Below are 24,844 nucleotides of genomic sequence, written 5' to 3' on the forward strand. Positions count from 1 at the left end.
CTGGTTTTTGGCTTGATCATCTCTCTCCCTGGAAGACTTCTGGGTCTGTCCTGCTTAAAATGGTCTTGTGTTTTGGGAATGATGAACACATGCTGTCAGACATGGCTGCCGAAGACCAGTTTGTAGCTTGTGAGGATTAAGAAAGGAATTGGGGCCCCGTGGAATCTCAAGCATCCGAGGGTGGAAAGAACGGGTTCAGTGTCATGGTTGGGGCAGGGTTAAAGGTGCCTGGTCTGATTAAATTCTGGTTAAATTCTCTTTAACGCCTAGGGACATGTATTACTTCTCTGTGCCTCAGGGGAGTTTTTAACCTGTAGAGTGGGAGTAATTAGTGTATATTCCCCTGGTGGATTTTATAAACTATAAAATAAGACAACAACCACGAAGTGCTTTCAGGGCACTGTGTGGTTTAGAACAAACACTTATAAAGAGAAGGATTGAGGCCATGGACTGCACTGGATAGTGGTGGCCTTGCCTGAACACCACTGCCAGTGCTAACTAGAAATGTCACTCCAGAGAAAGCCAAGAGTGACTACACTCCCCATACCTGGAGACACCTGCAGCCACCACTATTCCATACCTGCTGTGAGATTTCAGATTGGGAAACCAAGGCTCAGAGAGGATGGCAGTACACAGACTGTGCCTTCACATTAGAATCAGAGCTGCCTAGCTGTGTGTTGGCATTTCTGTTTGTTATGTGTGTGAGATCTTGAATGACTACCTCAAAGGATGCTGTGGGGATTAAATGAGAAAGAATAGAGGAAGGTACTGGTAAAAATGCTAACTTGTGTTTTCCCTTAATTACTCTTCCCATAAGTTGGGAAGAAGTTAGCAAGTGTAGAGTGCTGCACTTTGGGTGTTGAAAAACAAAGGGGTGTGTTTGTACAGAGCGTGAAGAGCTAACTGTACAGATGGGGCATGCAAAGAATTTTTTTGTTGCCGTGCCCCCCCCGCCTTACTCAGTATATGGAAAGAGGAAGATAAAGAAAAGGGGGTAGAAAACAAAACTGGGAAATCAGTCCTGGTGTCTCTATCTGGAACCTCCAGTGGGTTTCAAGGCTACTGACTATTAGAACTTACCTCAGAACCAAGAGGCTGAGAGTTAGAACCTAAACAGAGATGTTAAGCGAGTCCTCAGTATTTTATGTAATCTTCAAAAAGTTTCTAGAACCTGTTATGAGTGTGAAGCACCTGGCCAGACTCTCAGGGCTGCAAAGTATCATAGAAAAGTCACTGTTCTTAGAACATTCCAGAACATAAGACAAAGATAAAAGAAAAACGTACTTCATGATAAGGGTCACTGTAGTGGAATAAACATGGGTACGAAGTAGAAAACCCCTGTATTTGGTCTGGGCTGTCAGAGCTAGGAGAAGAAAGGAGATAGAACACACCTGGGGTGCCTTTAAGAACTGTGAGGTTGGAGTATTCAGGTACTGGAATATAGAGAGAAGGCAGAGCTAGGTTGAACGTCCTGTTCAGAAGAGCCATGGATGGTATTGAGGGCTATGGCTTTTGTGTATAGGTTGAAGGGAGTCACAGAGGGGGACTTGGAAGGGGAGTTCATGTTCTTAAAATCATATCTGATAGAGCACCCTCTATAAGAAGTTGGTATAAGTCGAAGTTGGAGGCAGAAGTGAGAGAAACTAAAGATAAGGAAATAAGTTTGAAGTCTCTAGAAATGCCCAGATGGGAGAAGGTGAGGGTCTAAACTTCGCACAGCCAAGTATTCAGTGAAGAGTCTCTGATGATGCCTGAGCCTGGGCTTGAGATGCAGAGATAATATGTTAATGAATTAGTGTGTGAATATGTGAATACATACAGATGTGCACAAGGGTACACACATGCACAGAAACAAATGACTATTCTGTGTTTTCCTATAGCACCTTGGTTTGGGTCCCATCCAGTTTCTTCTAACAGATTATGTCTTAGGTATACCATGTTGTCCTCTGACTTCTTGGATACAGCAAACCCAAGAGGCTTTTCATTTGCAGACTAACCTCAACACCCAAAGTTTGAGGTAACTGAACATCGTCAGTGAGGCTGTGGTACTGGGAATTTCCTTTTTTGCAAACTCTCTAAGTGCAGGGTATGTCAATTTGCCTAGACTCACACAGCACATCCAAGGTCATGCAGCTTGGTAACAACACAGCTGTGTTCCCTTCTGCAGTCAGACTTCTAAATTAACAGAGGCATTACAGATACGGAGGGAAAAGGAAATGAACGCTTACTGCAGATTTTTATAAAAATAAAGTAAAAAGAAGAAAAATGGTGATGAACATTCACAGCATACATTGTAAAAAATAAGAGATAATTAAGCGTTTCTTCATAGAGTTTTTTGAACTTGTATTTTTAAACAGGACAGAAATTCTTGAGTGGTGGCTGGGGAGAGACTCATGTTGGCTGGACTGGCCTCGGATTCACTGTGTAGCTGCCAGTGACGTTGAATCTCTGATTCTCCAGCCTCCTCCTCCTGGGTGCTAGGATGACAGGCACATGCCTGGTTTACGTAGTGCTGTGGATTGAACCCAGGACCTTGTGCCTGCGAGGTAAGCATTCTACCGACTGAGCTCCTCTTCAGCTCAAAGTCCCCAAGAAACTCTTATTAATACGGTGTCAATGTTTGCAAAAGAGTTAGGAGATTGAATCAAATTCATTAGGAGTGTTTGCTGGATGTGCTGAGGGAGCACTTCAGACAGATGTAAGAGACTGGAATTGTTGAGCTCTTTCAAAATAGAGAAGTTTAGACATGAAGGGTCATGGGGTTAGCCTTTCCAAGCCCACACAGCATATCAGGATACAAGCCCAGAGCCCCTGGATTTCACAGGCTGTGCAGCCTCCATTGCTTAGCCAGCTTCTCTCTCCATCAGAATGGGGAGGACTGTGCTCCCAAATGTGGTTGAAAGGACTTTAGGGAAGTCATCAGCAAAGCGCACTCCTTATCTCTAAGAGAATGATAGATGAAAAGGCTAGCCAATCACCAGCCACAGACATCCCCAGGTCAGAGCTTCAGAGACAGTCTATTCATCTGTAATTAATGTCTTTTTACAACACTGCTTCACACTGGCTCGGAGGTTAACTGCTTCCTATAGAAGTCCATCGCTATTGTTTTCCTCATCATGAAATTTCTATTCTTGCTGATCCTGAAAGGGAGCTGACTTAGTATCTTTCCTTCAACAATAGAAACACTTGGGCTGAATCTCTTCAGATATTCTGTACCAGGAGACTAAATAAAAATGATTCAACCACAGCAGAATGCTTCTATTTATAACTAGTGCTCAGTGTCTTGAACCACAAAGCCCCCACCCAAATACTTATCCTGGGGATGAACATGTCCCCACACGTTGTACCCCTGCTGGCAGGGAATATACACCTCAGCACCTGAATCCTGAGTGCAAAGGATGCCGGCACAACAAAAGCTCAGGGACTCTCTCTGTGAGGAGCCTGTCCCGGAAACTGAATCTGAGCTTCCCTCTGGTCTGCACTCAAAGTGAACGTTCCTTTCAGAGGAACAAACGATTCATAGTCTCATTTATTTGAGTCTCAGTGATCTTGAACAGAAATCTATCATGTTTTCTTTAAACCGAGAGTCTAAAGGGATTAAAAGTGGAGCGCCGCATTAAGCAGCAGAAGAAGCTTCACTGTAAAAGAAACCAGAATAGTCTTCCTAGGGAAGCTATGAACACAAGCTTTCTCAGTTTTACATGGCTCCAAATCTCCAAGACAGCACCAGTGGAGGACTGGAGACAGCCTGGACTTAGGTGGATGAGGAGAGAGTTGACTGAGCAGACCTGATTTGAATCAGGATGCTCTCCCTGGATGTGTGACCAGAATATGGATTTGGGGTGGAAAGAGTAGATGAGGCCAGTGTTGACCTGGAGCCTCAGGCCAGACCTTGCCATGGACAGGTTCCCATGGCACTTTCTACCATCCTACCACGAGCAGAGACAGTAGGGAGACTCATAACCATCTATAGGTCCTTGAAGCAGGAAACTGTGGCAACAGTAAGACCGCGACAGTCCTCCAGGGATTAGTTCAAATCCATCTAGGGTGTCCCCTACTTCAAAGGAGAGTGTAAGTTTGTATCCTGTGCCATCACAGAGCATGTTGGATACTAGAGCACAAGGCAACCAGAGGGTATGGAGGGAGGAGACCAGGCAGCTTTCACCCCAGTTCACACTTATTCACTCTGACTGCGCAGGCTGCAGCCTACTGTGGTTTTCTAAAAATGCTGTCATAGGTGCCTACAGTGTCAAGATGCACTAACATGACAATGCCATATCCATACTCTGACCCTGATCAGCCTCCCCTGGTCTGCTGCAGCTCTCGCAACTCATTCTTATCCCTCCTCACCTCCCACTGCTGACATGTTCTACCTTCAGAATTATGCTTCCAATATGACACCCAGCACACTGCTTCTCAGTTTATACCACTAACATACTTTTTTGTTGTTGTTGTTCAGCTTCTTTTTTTTTTCTTGTTGTTCCTACTATTGAATGATAGTCTCAGATACATCTCTCTCTCTCATCCTGTCCCAAGGTCTCATCTCCTGGATGTTACCACCTCTTTACCCACTTTCCCATAGAGACACATGGTGATTTTTTTTAGGTCCCAAGTTGTTAGCAACTAGGACATTAGTAAAACACACATAATGTTTTCTATTAAATTAGTGTCAATGAAATACACATTAAAAACAGATCTTTAAAAAAATACACAGAGAGAATGCATGATGACTTATCCCAGACAGAAAGTTGAAGCTAGCTTGGGCTACACAGTGAGACCACAACTTTCCATCCTCAAATAGTGTGTACATACATACATACTACGTATATGTATGTATACATTCATACACACATATGTATATATGAGAGAGAAAGACAATATAATTTTTAGTAATCCTGATACTATTCTCTGGACTAAATAGTATGACCTTCTATCAAGTAGAATATATGAAAGTAGAAAAAAAGTTTCTTAACTCACTTGATAAAAAAAACCAATAGCAAAAGTAATGAAATGCTGTAAATAATAAAAATTATAACACACAAAACAAAGGAAAATGCTATATAAAAGGTTACGTAACAAAACCTGCTAACATAGCATCTCTTTCTGAGTGGGCTGATAGGAACTACACTTCCGAAGCAAAAGCCAGTAAAAGAAGCTCTTCCTGTGTAAGGCATGGGCCTAAGAGTCCTTATCCAGAAGATGTTCCAACTGGTAAGAAGGACACATGCTCAACTATGTTCATAGCAGCCTTATTTGTAATAGCCAGAAGCTGGAAAGAACCCAGATACCCCTCAACAGAGGAATGGATACAGAAAATGTGGTACATTTACACAATGGAGTACTACTCAGCTATTAAAAAGAATGAATTTATGAAATTCCTCGGCAAATGGATGGACCTGGAGGGCATCATCCTGAGTGAGGTAACCCAACCACAAAAGAACTCACATGATATATACTCACTGATAAGTGGATATTAGCCCAGAAACTTAGAATACCCAAGATACAAGATACAATTTGCAAAACACATGAAACTCAAGAAGAATGAAGATGAAAGTGTGGACACTTTGCTCCTTCTTAGGATTGGGAACAAAACACCCATGGAAGGAGTTACAGAGACAAAGTTTGGAACTGTGATGAAAGGATGGACCAACTAGAGACTGCCATACCCGGGGATCCATCTCACATCTCACAATCAGCCTCCAAACGATGACACCATTGCACACACTAGCAAGATTTTGCTGAAAGGACCCTGATATAGCTGTCTCTTGAGAGGCTATGCCGGGGCCTAACAAACACAGAAGTGGATGCTCACAGTCAGCTATTGGATGGATCACAGGGCCCCCAATGGAGGAGCTAGAGAAAGTACCCAAGGAGCTAAGGGGGTCTGCAACCCTATAGGTGGAACAACAATATGAACTAACAAGTACCCCCCGGAGCTCGTGTCTTTAGTTGCATATGTATCAGAAGATGGCCTAGTCGGCCATCAGTGGAAAGAGAGGCCCATTGGTTTTGCAAACTTTATGTGCCGCAGTACAGGGGAACGCCAGGGCTAAGAAGTGGGAGTGGGGGTGGGTAGGGGACTGGGGGGGGAAGGGTATGGGGGACTTTTGGGGTAGTATTGGAAATGTAAATGAAGAGAATACCTAATTAAAATAAAAAAAATAAAAAAGAGTCCCTTGGATCTGCAAACCATCAGCTAAATGGATGCGAATGTGTTTACAATTTTTTTCCTTTGAAGCTACAATGTCATGAAATGTTTATAGTGTTAGATTCCATTATAAAATTTTGTTCTTTTGAAGAGGAGATGAATTAAAGTCAACCACAATGGTCTGATTTTACAGTGAGTTACATACTATCAAAGACTTTGGAACCCATGATGTTTTTTAAATCAAAGATATTTTACAATTGTACAAGGCTTGTAAGATTAAAACACCAAAGAATATTTTATTTGGGGAAATGTTCTATCATTGAAATTTCTACAGTGTCTGAGCACAGTGGTTAGAATCATGACATGTGACATACAATCTTTCCTACATGATACCAAATAAACCATGAACAACAGGAGCAGGCATACAACAGTATCTCCATTGCTTGTTCTATTAAAATTTTATTTATGAAAAAATCTTTAAGCAGCCTTTTCCTTAGGCAAGTGGCTGATACTTGGTCAAACTAGCCAAGAAAATCATTCCTGCAGGCTTCTGACTTTCTATTTTTGGTCTTCAGGAATCATGGTTCATAAAGATGAACTAGAACTTGGCAAAGAGAAAGGCAAGCTCAGCTTCAATCCAGTGGAGACAGTGACAACATCTTGCCTGTGGAGGTCTAAATTTGAGAAAGGTCCATACTGCGTGAGCTCTAAATGGTCTTATTCTACTGAAGTTCTTTAAAAAAAAAGGCAGAGTAAAGGAATGGGGAGGTGCTCTAAGTTATGAACATTCTATCCATTTTGTTTTGTGTCTGTGCACATGCATGTGAATGTATATGTGTGTTTGTTCATGTGTGAGTGCACATGTGGATGGTGTGTATGTGTGTGTGTAGGCTAGAATTCAACTTTGAGTATCATTCCTTGGGTGTTATCCATCTTGTGTTTTGAGACAGGGTCATTTATTGGCCTGGAACTGGACTATTATATTAGACTAGGTAGATGGTCATAGAGCCCCAGGGACTCTTCTGTTTTAGCCTTTCCATTGCAGGGCTATAAGAACTCATCACTCTGCTGGGCCTTTTCATCTAGTTTCTGGGGATTGAACTCTGGTCCTGATGCTTGCATCCCAACTGCTTTCTCAAGTGAGCTGTCTACTTAGCCCTTCATTTTGAATAAAAGGAAGTATTTTTCCTTCAGGAGCCTAAGAAAAAGAAGGAAGATTTTTGAGCCATTGAAATGGAGTGTCATTATGTTTTTGTGATGTGGACATTGGTACCGGTTACTGCTGGCTAGAAAATGAAAATACCAGCTAATACAACCATACATTGCAAGTGGCAACCTTTACTACATTCTGGGAGATAAAAATCAAAACCAGAATGTTGTTTTATGAAAACTGAACAAGAACAAAGACAGGTAGTTAGATGAAAAGCAAAGATATCAATATTTATAACAAAACACTTTAAAGATCACAGCTCCAGTGTCCCTCACATCGAGAGTCCTAAAGAAACATTTTGAGGAAATTTATAATATGATTACATTTATTCCTAGCCATTTCCTTTTCTAATATTTAAGACTCATGACTGATAAGCAGAACTTTTGACAGTGGCATTAGCTATGGTTTTATTTTGTTTAATTTTCTAGGCAAAGGCTTAAAAATGTAACATTCTTGTTATGCAGTATAAATCTATGGTGGACAAATATGAGGCTTCCATTTTTTTTCTGAATATTAGCAATAATTCTTAGACTTGGTACTATGGAGCTCAAGGAATTGTGGCAGAAATCTATTTCTTGTTTCTTCAGCTCTCACATCTGTGATTCCCTTATCACCAGTCATACCAGATCCTCAGCATCTTCCTCAGGGGAGCTGAATTCCTTTGCCAATAGTTTCTGTGATTTTACCAGCTTACCAGGAGCCTCTCATAGGTCAATAGGTGATTATCAAATTTATCAGTGAATGGTCTCAGGAAATCTGGAGTTGAATCATGCCTTATTTTCTGGGAGATCAAAGATGTTGTATAGCTATTTTTTTTCTTTTAGAGAGAAGTGAGGCTCAGAAGAATCAAGAACTAAATAAAATCTACAAGGCTCAGAAAGCTCCTGAAATTTACAAGATTCATAAGACCCCCTCCCCACAGATATATAAACAGTAAATAATTACTGAGAAAAGAGTCTCTGATTAGCCAAGCTGCCTGAAAATTGTGCAGAAACACAGCTGTTGTGAGTCATTACCTATTCTGGGGTGGGCTTTTAATGCAGCTGCCTTTGATTAACCTTTGCTTCTCTATATAGGTTTTTTTTTTTTTTTGCAAGTTTATCTTCCCATGTTTGTTCTTCTTTGCAGTGATATGATCTCAAAGACAGTGTCTAAACTGACAGAAAGCTGAACTCTCATGCTACACTCTCCTTTATCTTTTAAATTTTATCTTTTTTCTCCTTTTATTCCATGGTTGTTTTGACTGGTTAAGCATTCCCCTAAGCAACCCCTTCGTCTGTGCTTCTGTAAGTCACTCCAACAAATTCACTGACTCACTAAGCTAGGCTTAGGTAAAATAATTTCTTTAGTCTGTCATCAGTGCTCTATCTGAGGAGTGGTGGCTTGAGTGATGTAGTGATCATAGGCTCATATTTTTAACCATTGGTCCCTAGTTGGTAGTGCTGTTGGGAAAGATCGAAAGGTGTGGCCTTGTTGGAGGAGGTGTGGCCTTGGAGAAGGTGTATCACTAGCAATAGGCTTGAGGTTTTGAGGTTTCTTTTCCTCCCTCCCTTGCCATCCTCGAATCTGTCTCCACACAGCAACTAGTAAAATCATTTATTATTACAAATCATATCATGTTCCTTGTTGTCTAGAAGCATTTAGTAATACTTGCTTTATAGCAAAGACTCCAAGCTCCGCCTGCACCCCCTCACTCCATACCAGTCTTCTCCACCCTGATCTTACACAGCTTCCCCTTCCTCAGCCTACTCTTACTGGTCCGTCTATTGTTATTTCTCAGAACCTGCCATGTGAAGCCACTTAGTGCCTCCAGACTCTATATGAACTGTTTCTCCAGCCCAAAACTCACGAACTCTGGCTTCTTTTGAATAGCTTTCTGTTTGGGTCTCTTATTAAATATAACCTCTTTCAGAAGTTCTCTCTTGCCACCTGAAAGGAATTCTGCATTATTTTCTCCACATGCTATGGTTTAGATAGGAAGTATCTTTCCCCAGACTCATGTGCTGAAGGATTAGTATTTTGCTGATGGAACTATTGAGAAGTAATTCCATCAATGGATTCATCCATCAATGAATTCATTCATCATTGATGAAGTTCCGAGCTGAATTGGCTATTGGGAGGTTGGGTCTAGTTGGAGAAGGACATCACTGAGCTTGTGGCTTTGAAGGCCATTTCTTAGCCCTAAACAGATACTCTCTCTCTCCCACTCTCTCTTGTTTACTTTCGTGTGTGTGTGCATGTGTGTGTGTGTCCACATGTACATCACATGTAGTGATGAAAAGACAACTTGAGGCAGTGAGTTCTCTTCTTCCACCATGTAGGTACTGGGACTTACACTCTGTTCTAGTTTGGCAGCATCATCTTAACCTGCTGAATCATCTCACAAATTCTCTCTCTCTCACTCTCTCTGTCTTTCTGCTTCTGTCTCTCCATGTCTCTTTCTCTGTTTCTGTGTGTCTATGTCTCTGTTTCTCTTTGTCTCTTTCTCCACCTCTGTGTGTGCCTGTGTCTCTCTGTCTCTGTTTTTCTTTTCTTCTTCTCTTTTAATTGGTGTGGTTGTTTTTTTATTTGATATTTTCTTTATTTACATTTCAAATGCTATTCTGAAAGTTCCCTATACCCTCCCCCCACCCTGCTCCCCTACCCACCCACTCCCACTTCTTGGCCCTGGTGTTTCCCTGTACGGGGGCATATAAAGTTTGCAAAACCTAGGGGCCTCTCTTCCCAATGATGGCCGACTAGGCCATCTTCTGCTACATATGCAGCTAGAGACACGAGCTCTGGGGATACTGGTTAGTTCATATTGTTGTTCCACCTATAGGGTTGTAGACCTCTTTAGCTCCTTGGGTACTTTCTCTAGCTCCTCCATTGGGGGCTCTGTGTTCCACCCTATAGATGACTGTGAGCATCCACTTCTGTATTTGCCAAGTACTGGCATAGCCTCATATGAGACAGCTATATCAGGGTCCCTTCAGCAAATTCTTGCTGGCATATGCAATAGTGTTTGGGATTGGTGGCTGATTATGGGATGGATCCCCAGGTGTGTCTCTGTTTCTCTCTCTGTCTTGTCTCTGTCTGACTTCCCCCTATCCAGATGTGTGTGTGTGTGTGTGTGTGTGTGTGTGTGCTATGTGGTAGCCAGTCTCCTAACGGACAGATGCATTGGCAGGAAGTATGAGATCCAGTGAAGAAAGAAAGACAAGATGAGAAGAAAATAATTTTGTAGACTGGTAGCGTTGGACAGCTTGGGGGACTGAAGATCTTTAAGACATGTCCTGGAAAGCATTGTCTAAGGGAGAAAAAGCTATGGAAACAGGAGAAAAAGGAAAGTACGGGCCATGTTTTTCTACTTTACAATACTTCTGTTCAGAAATAATCTATTTAAAGCACCTATAAAAGTGCCTGGCATGGAAAACATTTCACAAAGATTTGCTCTTATAATTTCTAATATTATTGTTCCAGGGATTGTGGGTCCCAGAAGAGTCAACTGACACAGTCTATTCAACTGGCAGGTGGTTGTAGAATATCTGACTGCTTAAGTCAACAAGACAGAGCTGTTGGGGATGGTCAGAACCCTTCGTTTCCGAAGCTGGGGCCAGTAACCAATGAAAACCGATTATTGGAGGTACTGACCCTCTTCACTGCAGTTCTGTTACAGTGGTCTCATCGGCACCTATGTCAGACCTTGCCACAAGCCTGAGGCAGTGTCTGAAGCTCCACAGACAGGCAAGGAGAAGCTGCTTCCCATTCTTGTGAGAGCAGTGGGGAATGGGTTAACTTTGATGGGTGGATTTCAAAGACTGTTTCTAAAAATGGCTGCTAATCGCTTTTTCTTGACACCAACCATCCCTCCTCCTGTTTCATCAAGCAGCAGCTGTGTTGCTATTTGCTGTCCCTGTGACCTCAAATACACCAGTCAAAACAAATAACTATGGGCAAGAAGAGATCAAAAATAAAATGAAAGAGATAAGAAAGGAGAGTCTGACATAAGGACTCAGCTTTCTGCCAGGAGTTTGTGGACGGTCTCTTAGGTCATATTACTATAAAGAAAAATAGAAATCTAGAAAGAAGGTGTATTTAGGAACATGCTTGTTCATCAGAAAGAACACAAAGGAGAGGCAGCAAGAGCTGTGTCAGCAGGTGCTTCAGTCTGAAGTACATGACAATGATTAACATTAATGTATTTTTATGGAGAGAGAGACTGGGAAGTACTTCTCTACATGTCAACAAAGCCTTGGTTCAACACAGTGTTTTTGGATGGCAGGCAAAATGCTGGGTTTCTTTTGTTTTCAAGGAGGGGTAGCAGTTTGATCCCCAACACTCAGATAAAAATTTCAAGCACATGAATGCACACCTGTAACTCCAGTGCTAGGGAGGGAGAGACACGAGTATTCCTGGCCTTCCTGTCCATCTGGTCTACCTGAGTTAATGAACTCAGTGAGGGATCCTGCCTCAAAGAATCAGGTATAGTGTAACTGAGGAAGCTGAATGTCCTTTGGCATTCACACATATGCATATGTATCTCCTCATACATATACATATGTGTACACACACACACACACAGAGTGAGTAAAGGAGAGAAAGAGACAGCTATAACTTGTGTTCCCTTCCTCTGCTCACACTCTAGGCAATATGAATGTTGATTCATCTATCTCTAGAACCTTATCTGTAAAATAGTGTACAAGGTTAGAATAGCGTCTTCCAAAACACAAAGTACTCGGTGAGATGACCACTCTGGTATACATACATGTATATGTATGAGGAGATACATATGCATATTTATGAATGCCAAAGGACACTCGGCTTCCTCAGTTACAGTACATCTGATTCTTTGAGACAGGGTCCCTCACTGAGTTCATTAACTCAGGTAGACCAGATGGACAGGAAGGCCAGGAATACTCATGTCTCTGTTCAGAAAATGATCACCCTAGATTCTATCAGAGGAAAATGCTCACTTAACACACACACACACACACACAGACACACACACACACACACACACACAGACACACACACACACACACACACTTTTATTCCCTACAGTAGAGCATACATAGACTCTCGTAGAATGGAACAATTCCAAATCTTCCCTGCAATTTGAATGTTAGCAAGTCAAGTTGGGCCAGCCAGGCCCTATTTGAGATTGAGGCAATATTTTGACTTTTATGTCTCTAAACTGTCATCATAAACACTCGCTTATCTGTTGTCTTACTGTTATAATCTTCTGAGGCTGGGAACATTATGCCAATGATGAAATTGAGATCTGCCTAAATTTGGACTTTTTAATTTGTTTTTAAAATGTTGCTTATCATGTGCCAAAACATTGGGACCAAAGTTCTGAGATTGCAGGTGGCAACACCATATTTAACACCACACTTGGTTTCCAGAAAATTTATTTGAATGACATTCAAATTTCTACTTCCAGAGACTTTTTTACCTAAGGTTCTTTTGGACAAATGTCTAGTTGATGCAGACAAAGGCTCCACAAAGTAAAAAAAATTATCAGTGAATGATCTCACCCAGCCTGCCCCTCCCCTGATCCACCCCTCTTCCAGCAAGTCTCTCATGCCCATGAGAATGGGTTTGATGCCTGGGCTTTCCACTCTCCTTCTGAATTGGATGCTGTACACAGACAGGGACAAGTCTTGGTCCATGTTTGTGGTACACAGAGAACTTGTACTGTGTTAGAAATGTTTGAGATGTGGACTGAGAATTAATTGAAGGCCTACTATGTACTTTAAATTGTTTCATTTAATCATTAGAAGGCCTATCAAGAAGGTATATTTTATTGTCATTCCCATCACCGATAGGGAAATAGCCTCAAATAAATAGCTTTCCAAAGTCCCTGAACCTAGCAAATGGCAGGACCAGGATTAGAATTGTAGTAGTCCATTTTAATGGCTATACCTAAGTACCTGAGGCTGGTTTTTATTTTGGTTCTAACATCTAGGAGTCATATATGGTGATGGATTTCTTAATAAATTGGTCCTCAGGTAACACAAGGTATTATGTGGCAAGAGACTGTGAGTGTGTATGTGTGTGTGTGTCCTCTGGTATCTCTCCCTCTTCTTATGAAGATATCAGTATTCAATCCTGGGAACTCCACCATGATAGTTGTACATAATCCTAATACCTGTGAATATTATACAGAGTATAGTAAATATCTAATCTATAAATAATCTTATAATAAGAATTAAAATTCATCATATGAATCTTTGAGGGATGTATTAAACCATATTGGAAAACATAGGATGCTCTGATCCCAAATTCCCTAGGTTTTAGGCTATATGTTCTGCCGCCCAATACTTGCTTACGGGCAATGGTTCTTGATGGGTCCAACACAGATGATTTTAGCTAACCATTTTCCTTCACCTCCAAAGCCCTTGAACCTATGGCCAGTTGCAGTAGGTCTAAGTTTATCTTTGCATCAGTTCTGGGATGAGGACAAATAATCTCATCATGAAGATGGCATTTCTTAGATGAAGAACACCTAGCCCAACTTCAGAGCAGAAAACTTTTTTCTAGACACATGTTTTCCCCCTCAAAATGTATATGGCTAGAATTAAGATTTAAAAATCCTCCAAGTCCCATGGACAGGTCTAAAAATAATTTATATTTTCAGATCAAGTTTTTTATTTTTATTTTTCAGAAAAGCTGAAAGAAAATAGTCCCTGTGTTGCCTTCTTCCTAGTTGTTTCTGATCTGTCAAGGTAGAAGGGATGTGATCTAAGAGCTGTTTACTCAGTGTATGCTATGGCTGCCTATGCGTGTCTAAGAAAAAGTCTTGAATCTAAATATAACACAAATTATGGAGACAGGCACATGACTGGTATGTGGACACTGAGACAAAATTGGAGAAGAGCCAGTGCCACCTACGTGTCGAAAGAATGCAGAGGACGGACAAATGGTTTTCGCGTGGCACTAAAAAAGGTGTGGCAGAGGAGATGCTGAGCTCTGAAGTGTGCTGAAGAGTTTGATAAGTGATCTGATATAAATGATATTTCCATCTCTGTGCAACATAAAAGCAACAAAAATAAACAAGCAAGCAGATGTGAAGGCCATATCCAAGTGTTGGAGATATTAACTCCATTTGCCAAGTTAGAGATTTGGTAATTGTGATGGTTTGGATGAGAAATGTTCCCCATGTGCTCATGCGTTTGAACACTTGACCTCCAGCTGGTGGTGTCTGGGTAGACTCTGGCATGCTTAAGAGGTGGGGCCTCAGCAGAGGAAGTGGGTCAAAGTGGGTAAGCCTCGAGATTTTCATAGCCAGGCTTCTCTTCCTGTTCTCCCCTGGTTCCTGATAATGAAAGCAATGTGATTAGCTGCCTCCTGCTACAGTTGCCATCTTTCCCTAGCCATGGACTACCTCCCCTCGAATTGTAAGATAAAACAAAGCCTGTTTCAAGTACACTGCTCCTTGGCAGGTATTTTATCACAACAGCGAGAAAGGCCACTGACATAATGTCGCACAGTTCTCTTCAAATAAGGCTCAGTGCAGGCTACTCAATTCCTGCCCACTCCACCACAGCAGCAATGGCAGGCCAGCCTCTTATGGTTTCACTTACACCTCTTCCGCACCTTCACCTTCACCTGCCAGCTCTGAGGCATCCACTCAAGCCCCAAAGCACAGTTGGGAGAGCATGGCTGCACATCTCTTTCATGCTCTGTATAGATTCCTTTCTTATTACACTTACCCAGCAGGCTGAAAGTGCTTACAAGTCCTCCCTGGTCCTCACCTGCACCTGTCTTACACTGTATGCTCCTCACAGGTGAAAGAAATGCCGAATTTGCCATGGCTTAACTATCCACCGATTCAAGTAAAATAGGGACTCATAAAACAGTATTGATGAATTGAATATGTAAATAATGAGTTTGGGTAGAATTACACATATTTAAAGAGTGACTAGAAGACACTTAGTGGTATTTAGAGCTCCCTCAAAATCGAGGATTCCCTGATTTGAGCCAAGTAAGTAGAAGTTATAGCAACCAGTCAATGACCACATAAGGGAGTAGGACTATATTAATTATTACCATAAGAAGACACAGCTCAGCAAGCTGCATATAGTAAATCTCAAGGAAGAGGGATCCTGCAAAATGGAAGTCTGGTGCACAAAAGGGTGCAGGTGTGGGCCCTAAAATTAGGTAGCCTAGTTTTAAGTACCACTATGCTGTAATGAACACAGAGAGAGCATGGGGCACTTGGTTATCCACTTCCTGCCTTTTCCCCTCATCTGTAACATAAGAAGAATCATAATGTTTACCTCAAAACAAATGAGTTAGTATATATGTAAACAGCTTTGAATAATTCTGGACACAATTATCCCCTGCAAGTGCTAGCTGTTGTAATTGCTGTCTGAATCTTCTCCATATTAATTCCAAAGAAAAATTGGTCTAATGGGTACCTGAGCTGGACTCCTCAATGCTTTCCTTAAAACCACAGGAGAGGGGATAGGGACAATGAACCAAGTTGGAGTTTCTCTACGGTGCATGCCTGGTTGTTTCATCCTAGGAAGTCACTCAACAGCCCCACAACTCTGAAGAGATGCGAATTTGGGCGAATGAGAAGGGCATCATTCTGTTTTGCAGGAGAAATCAACAGAGCCTGCTTTCTCCATAATTCTACACTGTAGCAAATGTGTTTCAGGAAAAATAGTGTCAATGCTCTGTTATTTCACAGTCAAAGAAAAACACCAATGAGACCAAAAATATATAATAATCTCTAGTTGCCGGTTGTAGTTCAGTTATACACTTGGTGGGCCTCTAGTTTCCAGCCATTGTAAAAGTAAACACAGCTTTGATTTTTCTTTTATTCAGGTCTCTCAAAAGCTGATGATCTTTCTATCAAAATCCCCTCTCCTCAAATTACTGGGTATATTTCCCTCTTTTCTGTGCCCTTTTGGTAAGAACTGTGTTTTAACCAGGCTGCCTGGCAACCCTTTGGATACAAAATGAATGCGTGCTTTTAACCACTGACCTCAGCACCTCCAGTTGTAGGACTTTCATCACGCAATCATAGAGCGTCTTTTGTGCTCTGCCTCAGAAACGCAGTCTAACGCCACCCCAGAGGACTTCCAAATGTACTTTCCCCACATCAAAGTGAAGGGATTGTAAGTGAGCTCTAGTCTGTGTCTGCAAACAAAAGTGCTCACATTAGTGTCCTGCAATGGCCAACAAATCAAAGGCTCCTTTCCCACCCTCTCTGTGAGACTGGCATTCAGAAAACAGAGAGCAGATAATAAAAGGAATCTTTGGTAGAGGTGGCAAAAATTCAAAGTCAAATAAAACCAATAAAGTCACAAACCTCAGAGTCTACAAAGTCCAAGGGCAACCAAGAGAAACTGAAGTAGGGAAATCAGAGATGGGCTTGAAAACATGTCCAAAGAAACTTTATAGGGAGCCGAGCCTTAAAACCTTCTCAGATGCCAGTTGGCCCAGGGTGGAGTCAGGCAGCACATATTTCTGTAAAGGATTTGTCATCTATGCAGTTGCTTATATGATCTCCACAGTGCTGTTTACAATTACTTTAAAAGCTGGCAGCAGAAGATAGTTAATTGTAAAAGCTTGAAGTGAGACTACTACGGAAAGATTTCCCCTCATATAGTATAGATGCATCAACTTCTAAAAGCTAACCTGGGTGTTACAATGTCTTCATGAGAAACCATTCCCTAAAATTGAAAAGATACTGGGATGTTAAGGAATTCTGTAAGGAGCAAATACAATTCCCAACATACCTCTCCTATAAAGCAGAGATTTTCAGATATTGACATTCAAATCATTTTCCAGACTTGCATTTTTTAAAAATAATAACAGTCATGGCTGTAGAGTTGACTTAGCATTGTGCATTTCACCTTAGACATTCCTTGGCAATGAATTCTGAAGTTTTCATAAAGAACATACAAACACTCGTTTAGCACATGGTCTATGTTCTCTAGAGAATGAGTCATCTATTTATAGCCACGTGCTTACGAGAAAACACTTTGCAAATTAACTTCAGGTTCCAGGAACAGTAAATCTCCTTCCAGCGCTTCTGGTGCCAGTCCTACACATTCCTCTTCCAGGTATTGGAAGTGAAGCTGTTTCCGCTGTGGCATCCTTGAATCCATATCTACTTTTGATGCCTTTGAGCAGTGGTTCTCACACTGCAATCCTTTAATACAATTCCTCATACTGTGGCGACCCCAACCATAAAGTTATTTCATTCCTACTTTAAAACTGTAATTTTTGCTACTGTTATGAATACAAATATGAAGGACATCTGATATATAACCCACAAGTTGAGAACCGCTGCCTCTGAATCCCTCTGCCTCCTGCCTGTTGGAGCAGGAATAGAAGCCCTGTGGCATCAAAAGTGGAGGATGGGGGCTCAAGGACACTGGGATTACTTCCTGAAGCGGGACCTCCTGCCTCTGATCCATGCCCTAGATATGCAATGTGAGACTTACGCCCATCCCACTAGGTATGTCAATACTGGTGATGCGGATCTTAGGGGAGGAGATGCACTGAAGAAGGACTTTTGGTGAGGAGAGATGTGAAGGAAAATGAGGAATTTAGGAAAGCCTGCAGAGGTCACTCGGAATGAGTCACATAGTTTGTAGCCATCTTGGCAGGAAATATACCCTGAACTTCTAAAGTGAGACACTTGTGTCTTTTCTTTGGACAGTCAGACTATGAAGACAATGGGTTCCAAGGAATTGGAACTTTCTAAGACTTATTCTAAGGAAGGAAAAGGTTGGGGTCCTGGCGCCAGCTAGAAGGGAAGCTTGCCTCCCAACAAGAGATTTTCCCAGGGCTAACCATTTTCAGGGCAGACCACAGACCAGGAGGCAGCAATGTGTTCATGATAAGCTAATGATAGAGAGGGCCATGCCTTGACCAGCGCTGCTGAGTTACACTTTTGCTCTCTCTCTAAACCCAAATCTTATGCCAGTCTCTGGAGCATGGATATGAAGCTACCACTGGGTCTGTTCATTTGTTCCTCTACCGGATGCAGCCATACTGAATAAATATCCCTCCTCTGGTTTGCACTGTTACCTGCTGAGGACAGGTAGCTGAGCTATCTTGTCAGGCTGCCAGTTAGCAGGAATTGACCCTAATAATTCTGATAACAACCTGACTTCTTCACGCATTCTGCCTGTTAACTGTGGGCTGCATAGCTGAGGCATGTCATTAAAGAATCCTTGACTAAATGGGGCCTAAATTAAAGACCAGAGGGCTGGATCTATAGCTCAATGGTAGGACTGTTTGCCTAGCTTAAGGAAGCTAACTCTGATGAGCTATGCAAGAACAGAGTTGGTGTTAGCGGCAATGTAGAGACACATAGACTTTAAAGGTTGAGGGAACACTGACAGAGTAAAAGAATGAAAGGTTAAGATAAACATTTTCTGACAGTTTCCCCAAATATCTTATCTTTAGTGGAGAATTTTTATCTGAAAACATTGATGCCCAACCAAAGACTTACCCACCAACTCCCAAAGTTCTGTTATAGCTAAATGTGCATGTTATCAAATTCCGGTAGAGCAGGACTCACCATTTTGGACCATCAAATATAAAAGGCACAGTGACTACTACTGAGCAACAGAGATCAAGCCTCATTCCAACTCACCAGTGCCCACTCAGACTTGTTTATCAGATATGTAATTCTACCTTGTTTAAGCCTCTGTATTTGGAGTTTATTTTGTCAGATTGACCTGACCTAGAATAACTGATAAAAAAAAAAAAACAAACATAAAAGTTTTTTTTTAGCTGTCCTAAGCACAGAGCCATAACATTTCTCAGCTGTTTTACCACATAGCAATACGAGGTCCATGAAGACAGGCCAGTATTCAATAGCGAAAAACTGAATTTCAACCAGTTTTTGCTCACTTTATCTTGAAATATTCAAACAGCACTTGCATTTCTACTCCCTGCACCAGTGTGCCAGTGACTCGGGTCTGGAGTAAACTGCATATGGAATTCCTCTTTAGTTCAGTAATCCACTGTTCCTCTTTCAGTCAAGAAGCCTGGTTCTCTATCATATCTGATACTTAGGTCTCAGAAAAACATATTACTTACATTACTGATAAACCTGCACTTCTCCAAACAACCCTCCTGAGTGGTGGATAAAGTGAGTCTCTGGGGAGCCACTTCCTTCATCCAAGGAGAGGAAGTAAGCTGTCACTAAGACAAGACAGGTGCTTCAAACACAAATTGTATCTGTGCAGGAGTCTGAATGTTGAGGTGATGCCACTGAGACTTGTGTGTCCCCAGAATCTCAGGCCCCGACGGTTGGTCACTTTCATATAGTCATAAACTGAAATATGCCAAGTATACATGAGAGGGACGCTGTTTCAGCTCTGTCTTGAACTCAGAGCCCACTTCGTGGAATATGCCATTCAACCATCAGTGGTTTTGACACCTATCTCATTAATTACTTCCCTAGACAGTAAGCACAGGAGATCAAAAAACTGCAGAAAAAGCAGGTGACTGGTTCAATAGCATATTGTGTAAAAAAACAAATTACTGCAGGTGTTGGATCAAAGAGAGGCTGGTGCACTCTGGGAAATAACACAAATTTTGTTGAAAGACTGAAAATCTTGGACTACTAGGGTCAAGTAGTTGGTAGTTGCTTTCACAGAAGGCCACAGTCAATGAGAATGTAGTTAGTATGAGAGGGGTTGGTAAGGTAGCATATTAATGTTAATGGGGTTGAGGAGAAAGGACCATGACTCAAGACAACTCAAGAGCAAATAGTTACTGAATGTCAAATTAGGCAGAGAACTTCATCTGATAGGTTAGTCTGTATCCTCAAGTTGACCAGGATCTATATGGAAAAGAAACAGTCAGCCACTGTAGTAGCTTGCCAAAAGGAGACAGACATAAAGCAAATGCCAAGAGGTTCACATTTAGATTGAGGAGTGGATCAGGAGGGCCTTTCTATCAGCCACAGAGAAGCCAATGAGACTAATCACCCAGGACATGGCGGAGCTAGATCCAGCTAGATCCAGAAGGCATCAATCAATAGCAGTAGTAACCCCACTCAATAAGAAGCCCTTCCTCTGTCATACAACCCCACTTCTCTTTCACCAGTTTCAGTGTAATGGCTTTTCCTGCTCCAGATGGAACACACAGTACAATAGATGCATAGCCAGAACTGAATGTTAGCTCCCCAAGAACTTCTCTGTAATACTGCGGCCTAGGCACAGGTACACAGAACTCCATTCTTTCAGTCTTTGCTCACAAAGACCTTGCATTCTAGAAAATGGCTACTCACAAACTGGCCCACTCAGCAAAAGCCATTTCAAAGCTGCCCCCTCCTTTTGTTCCTCTCTGGCAACCTTGTTGTTCTCTTTAACCTCATCAGAATTGTCCCATCTAGCTGAGAGAAAGATGGAAGCCTTCTCTGGAAACACCAAATACCTGGGGTCGTCAGAAGGAAGAGAGGGCATGTGAGCAGCTCTCTGGAAGATAGCTTCTTTATTGCAGAAGGATGCAACTTGTTCTCAGCAGCATCCCTGATATCCTTACCTCTGACCAGAGTCAGGCATCTTTAGAGATCTATGACATTATGAAAATCTCAGGCTGCATACTTAAAGCATAACCTCCATTTTTATTACTTGGGAAGACGAATCACTCAGACAATTTACATAGGGGATAAGAATTGTTTTAGTGGAGCAAAACCCAGGACTAAAAATCATTACTTTCATAACTACTTACAAAACAACTACTGGTTGGTAATGTACCCACACATCCAAGGCAATTGTTAGAATATTGAAGCCTATAGTAGTAATATATTACTTTGCTCACCAGAAACCCTGTCTTTTCCCTCTCATGACATCTACAGGTTTATTGTGGGGACCAATGTCTCTTCTATCCTAAGACAATAGGTGAGGATGAACCTACCTTAAACCTTATCTTCAATTCTGGATGGAGGCTCCAGGCTCCAGTTGGCTTAAGTTACTGGTGATTGGCTTGGGAATGGGAAGAGAACCCCTAGAGAGTCTGAGGTAGTCTACTTAGACTTCACATAAAGTGGCATCACAAAGCCAGGGTAGAAACCAGAGCAAGACTGCACCGTCAGGGAGTCACCTCTGCTTCTCCATCAAGCCTCACCTGCAGCCCTTCCTCTAGATGTGATTTTGGTGAAGGGCTTTTTATTTGCTGAAAGAGGTTCTCACCGACTAGCACTACCGAAGCAATTCAAACAGGCATGGATACCTTAAATGCTTTGGAAGGAGCAGAGTACCGGGAACTCAAGGTCTCTTTGGAGAGCAGGGGGTGAGTGTGACAAGTGACTCTGAGCACTCAGACATTTTCCTTAGTTTCACTTGATGCTGTCGGAAACATAGCACTGCACAGTTGGCCTCACCCTTTAACATAGCATTTCCCATAGAAGTTGTGTCATTGGAATTTCACCATCCCGAATCAGAGAAACTACTAACATTTTTGAGAACTTCCTGCATGAGGAATATTCACATTTTATTTGCAGTAATTGCTTAGCAAGCATTTATGATAGCTTACATATTAATTAAAATCCAGTGGTTTTGAAATTTTTTGCAGTAATCAAATGAGGTAGGCGTGGTGGACTATCATACATATTATTAGGCTGAAAAACGTTGAGCCTGCTAGTTAAACATGAGGAATTGTGGGGAGTTGGGGACTGGCTTCAGTCTTGGCTTCCAGTTTCTGTTCCCCACAATCCTCTGAACCAAAGATACAAACTTGATTGCTATAGGAAGGAGGTGTGTTCCTAGGTTAATATGCAGGTATCTGCAGTGGGCTGAACACGGCCAAAGTATTAGAGATCTGCATTTGGTTACCTTGGCTAAGACCCCTTTGTTCTGCATTCTGTTATAGGACTGATTTAAATTAAAATCTTTAATTCTTCTTCCAGTACTAAAAGTTCTATAATTCTAGACTTTTCTGTCTTCCGGACTCATGTTTTCCCAGATATTCATCATATCATTAGCTAACACTTATTATCTCATTGGTGCCCGAGTCTGTGCTAAGAACTAGGCCTCCCTTTCCTGTTTTTCCTTTTAAACCTTGCAACATTCCTAAGAAATCTCTAACAGATACTTTAATTCACGGAGGTCAAATGAACTGTCCTCAAGATCTGCTGGAAATCTGACTCTAGCTCAGAGGGACCATCGGGAATACTCACTGGGTCTGTATTGTTTTTGCTGAGGAAATTAAGGTCAGTAAAACTGATCACATCTCTCCATGTCAAGAGGAGGATGGAAAGCCCAAAGCAAACAGGAGACAAAACCAGAGGGCTCTGGAAGGACGCCATAGGTTTCGTCCCAAGCCCAGGGGGCGGGGCGTCCTTCCCTGCTAACCACGGGATCCAACGTCCTACCCGGACCATTACCTTGTTGAGATGGGGGTTCCTGGTGACATCGTATCCGCGCTTCTTCAGGGGTACGGGTCGAGGCGGGCCAGACTTGGAGTGGCAGCCCTGGGCGGGCGCGGAGGGTGTCTGGCGCCGAAGACTGCTGCAGGCTATGCGAGGCACGGAGGTCAGCCGCGCGCCAGTGCCCAGCGCGGCACCCATAGCCCTGGCACAGACCTGGAACCAGGGCGAGACCAAGGTCAGGGGTGCCCTCTAGCCAAGCCAGGTCCTGCGCGCCAGCAGGGCGCCGCACCTGAGCTCTCGGAGAGAGGCTGGGGGTTCCTGATGGAAGGCGCTAGCCTCCTCCCCTTGTCCGAGGCCACCTGCTCCTCGCTTGGTTGCGATGCTCACCCCTCAGCCAGCAAAGCGAAAGCAAGCCCAGAAAGCAGATCCCGTGCCTCCCTGCCCCCATATGGGAGAATACTCTCCGAGGAGTTCCCGCACCCTCAGTACCTGTGGTTAACCTTGGTTTCTCCTTCTTCCGCTTACCTGCTTAACTGGAGAAGCTGAAGTCTATGCAGTCCCACTGCGAGCAGGTGGGGCAAAGGCGCTACTGTCTCCTGTCACTCTCTGGCCAAAGGCAGCACCGCACAGGCAGCGCTAGCTCACAGGACTGATGCATTCAGTAAAACAGTCTCCAAACCTTTTCTTGCGGGACCAGATTTTCCTTGAGGATATGCGCGGGGGCTCTTCATAACAAGACAGGATGAAGCTCAGTTTCCTCCCACATCAGGGTTTTTGTGCTTTTGTACCCTGGCACTCTCTATCCAGAGGACTGAATGGCACTTAGGGGAGAACACTTGAGGATCAGCATGCCCCCACCTCTTGAGCAAGACCTGGGCAAGAATGCTGTCAGTATAGTAACCATTAGCCACATGTAGCTGTAATACTCTAAATAAAATACAATTTTAAATCCATTTCCCTAGTCACAGTAAGTGCCTTCTTTTAAACCAGTTGAGACCATGTTTGAATGTATATAGGTACAGAACACTTCCTGCTTTGTAGAACGTTCTCATCTGTTGATCTGTGTTCCCCACTTCCTAAGTAGGTTTCTAGGAACCCCATGTGACCAGCCATAGACCATAGATGTTAGGTCACTCACACCTTGATGTCCACTTCTCCCTGAATTTAAGTGTGTACTTCCTCCACTTAGTGTTCAAGAGATTCCTTCTAAAGGAAATACATCGCTCTGTGTATGGGATAACACCTAAGTTGTCAGGAGGCCTTGGTTAAGCCCAGCCTGTCTCCTGCCAGCTTCTCATCTTATCCCACTTCACCTTGTGCTGTCCTTGAGGTCTCCTCTGACTTGCTTCTCTCCATTTCCCTATCTTACTCACCTCCATCTCAGGGCTTTTGCCTCTGCTAACACTTTTACAGGGAACATCATATTCCAATCTTCTAAACAACCGCCACATCTCGTCTCTGAGGTTGCCCCTAATATGTAAACTTGGAAGTCATTATTCTAGTCATTCCCTTCAGTGCTGACCATCCCCAGGGGATGCATAAGAAAAGGGTTTTCCCCTAGGTATAAATGAACAAGTCAGCTACTAGCTCATTGCTTTTGTGGTATATTGCCTGCCTCCCCCTTACGATACAGGCTTCACTGGGCTAGGGCCTTTGCCTGCAGATCCCTTTGTCATCAGGGCCTGGCATGCCTTTGTGCAATAAAAAATAAATAAATAAAAAGAAAAAAATAGCTGTTTGGTGAGGGAAGGTGAGTAGTTTCTCTGATCATCAGGGCTATGAGCTCTCAGAATGGCCACTAGACAGGTGGTGTGGTTCTTTCTCTCAGACTCCATCTTGTTCTCATGGCCTAACTGCAAGGCAGGGATGCTCCGGCTGTCAAGGTCCTCCTGCCTGGCCTCAGGAGTCCATCTCCTCAAGACTGGTGGAAATGAGTGCCTTCCTGAAGCCTCTCTCTTCAGTTCTCAGCTGAAATGATCTTTATTCAACTGTACTGGGTGAAGGAATGTCAGTTTTTTTCAATGGAGTGATATTTGGTATATGGGTCACACTCTAGGGCAGGCCCCACGCCCAGGAGTAGTTGGTCAGCTGGCCAACACAGACTGAATTCCATGGGGTTTGTTTGTTTTGAGACAGATGGCAAAACACAAAG

The 24,844-nt window shown here is 42.7% G+C and overlaps 1 protein-coding gene across 3 annotated transcripts in view; it reads right to left on the reverse strand.

Annotated features, from left to right (window-relative positions):
- Positions 1-23,591, reverse strand: part of Me3 (malic enzyme 3) — a 190,046-nt gene extending 166,455 nt beyond the window's left edge. The window contains exons 1-2 of one of the 3 annotated variants that reach the window (XM_021166866.3): positions 23,218-23,591; positions 22,708-22,905 (exon numbers count right to left, since the gene is read on the reverse strand). In XM_021166866.3, coding sequence (XP_021022525.1) covers positions 22,708-22,890 — 183 coding nt within the window. In that variant the 5' untranslated portion in view covers positions 22,891-22,905; positions 23,218-23,591. Of the gene's footprint in view, positions 1-22,707; positions 23,136-23,217 lie in introns of those variants that run through there. The other 2 variants (XM_085841543.1, XM_029479566.2) reach the window with 2 other exon arrangements.
- Between the last annotated feature and the right edge of the window lie 1,253 nt (positions 23,592-24,844).

Source organism: Mus caroli, unplaced genomic scaffold, assembly GCF_978045245.1.
Source record: "Mus caroli unplaced genomic scaffold, Mus_caroli_1 scaffold_8, whole genome shotgun sequence".
Classification (NCBI taxonomy): Eukaryota; Metazoa; Chordata; class Mammalia; order Rodentia; family Muridae; genus Mus; species Mus caroli.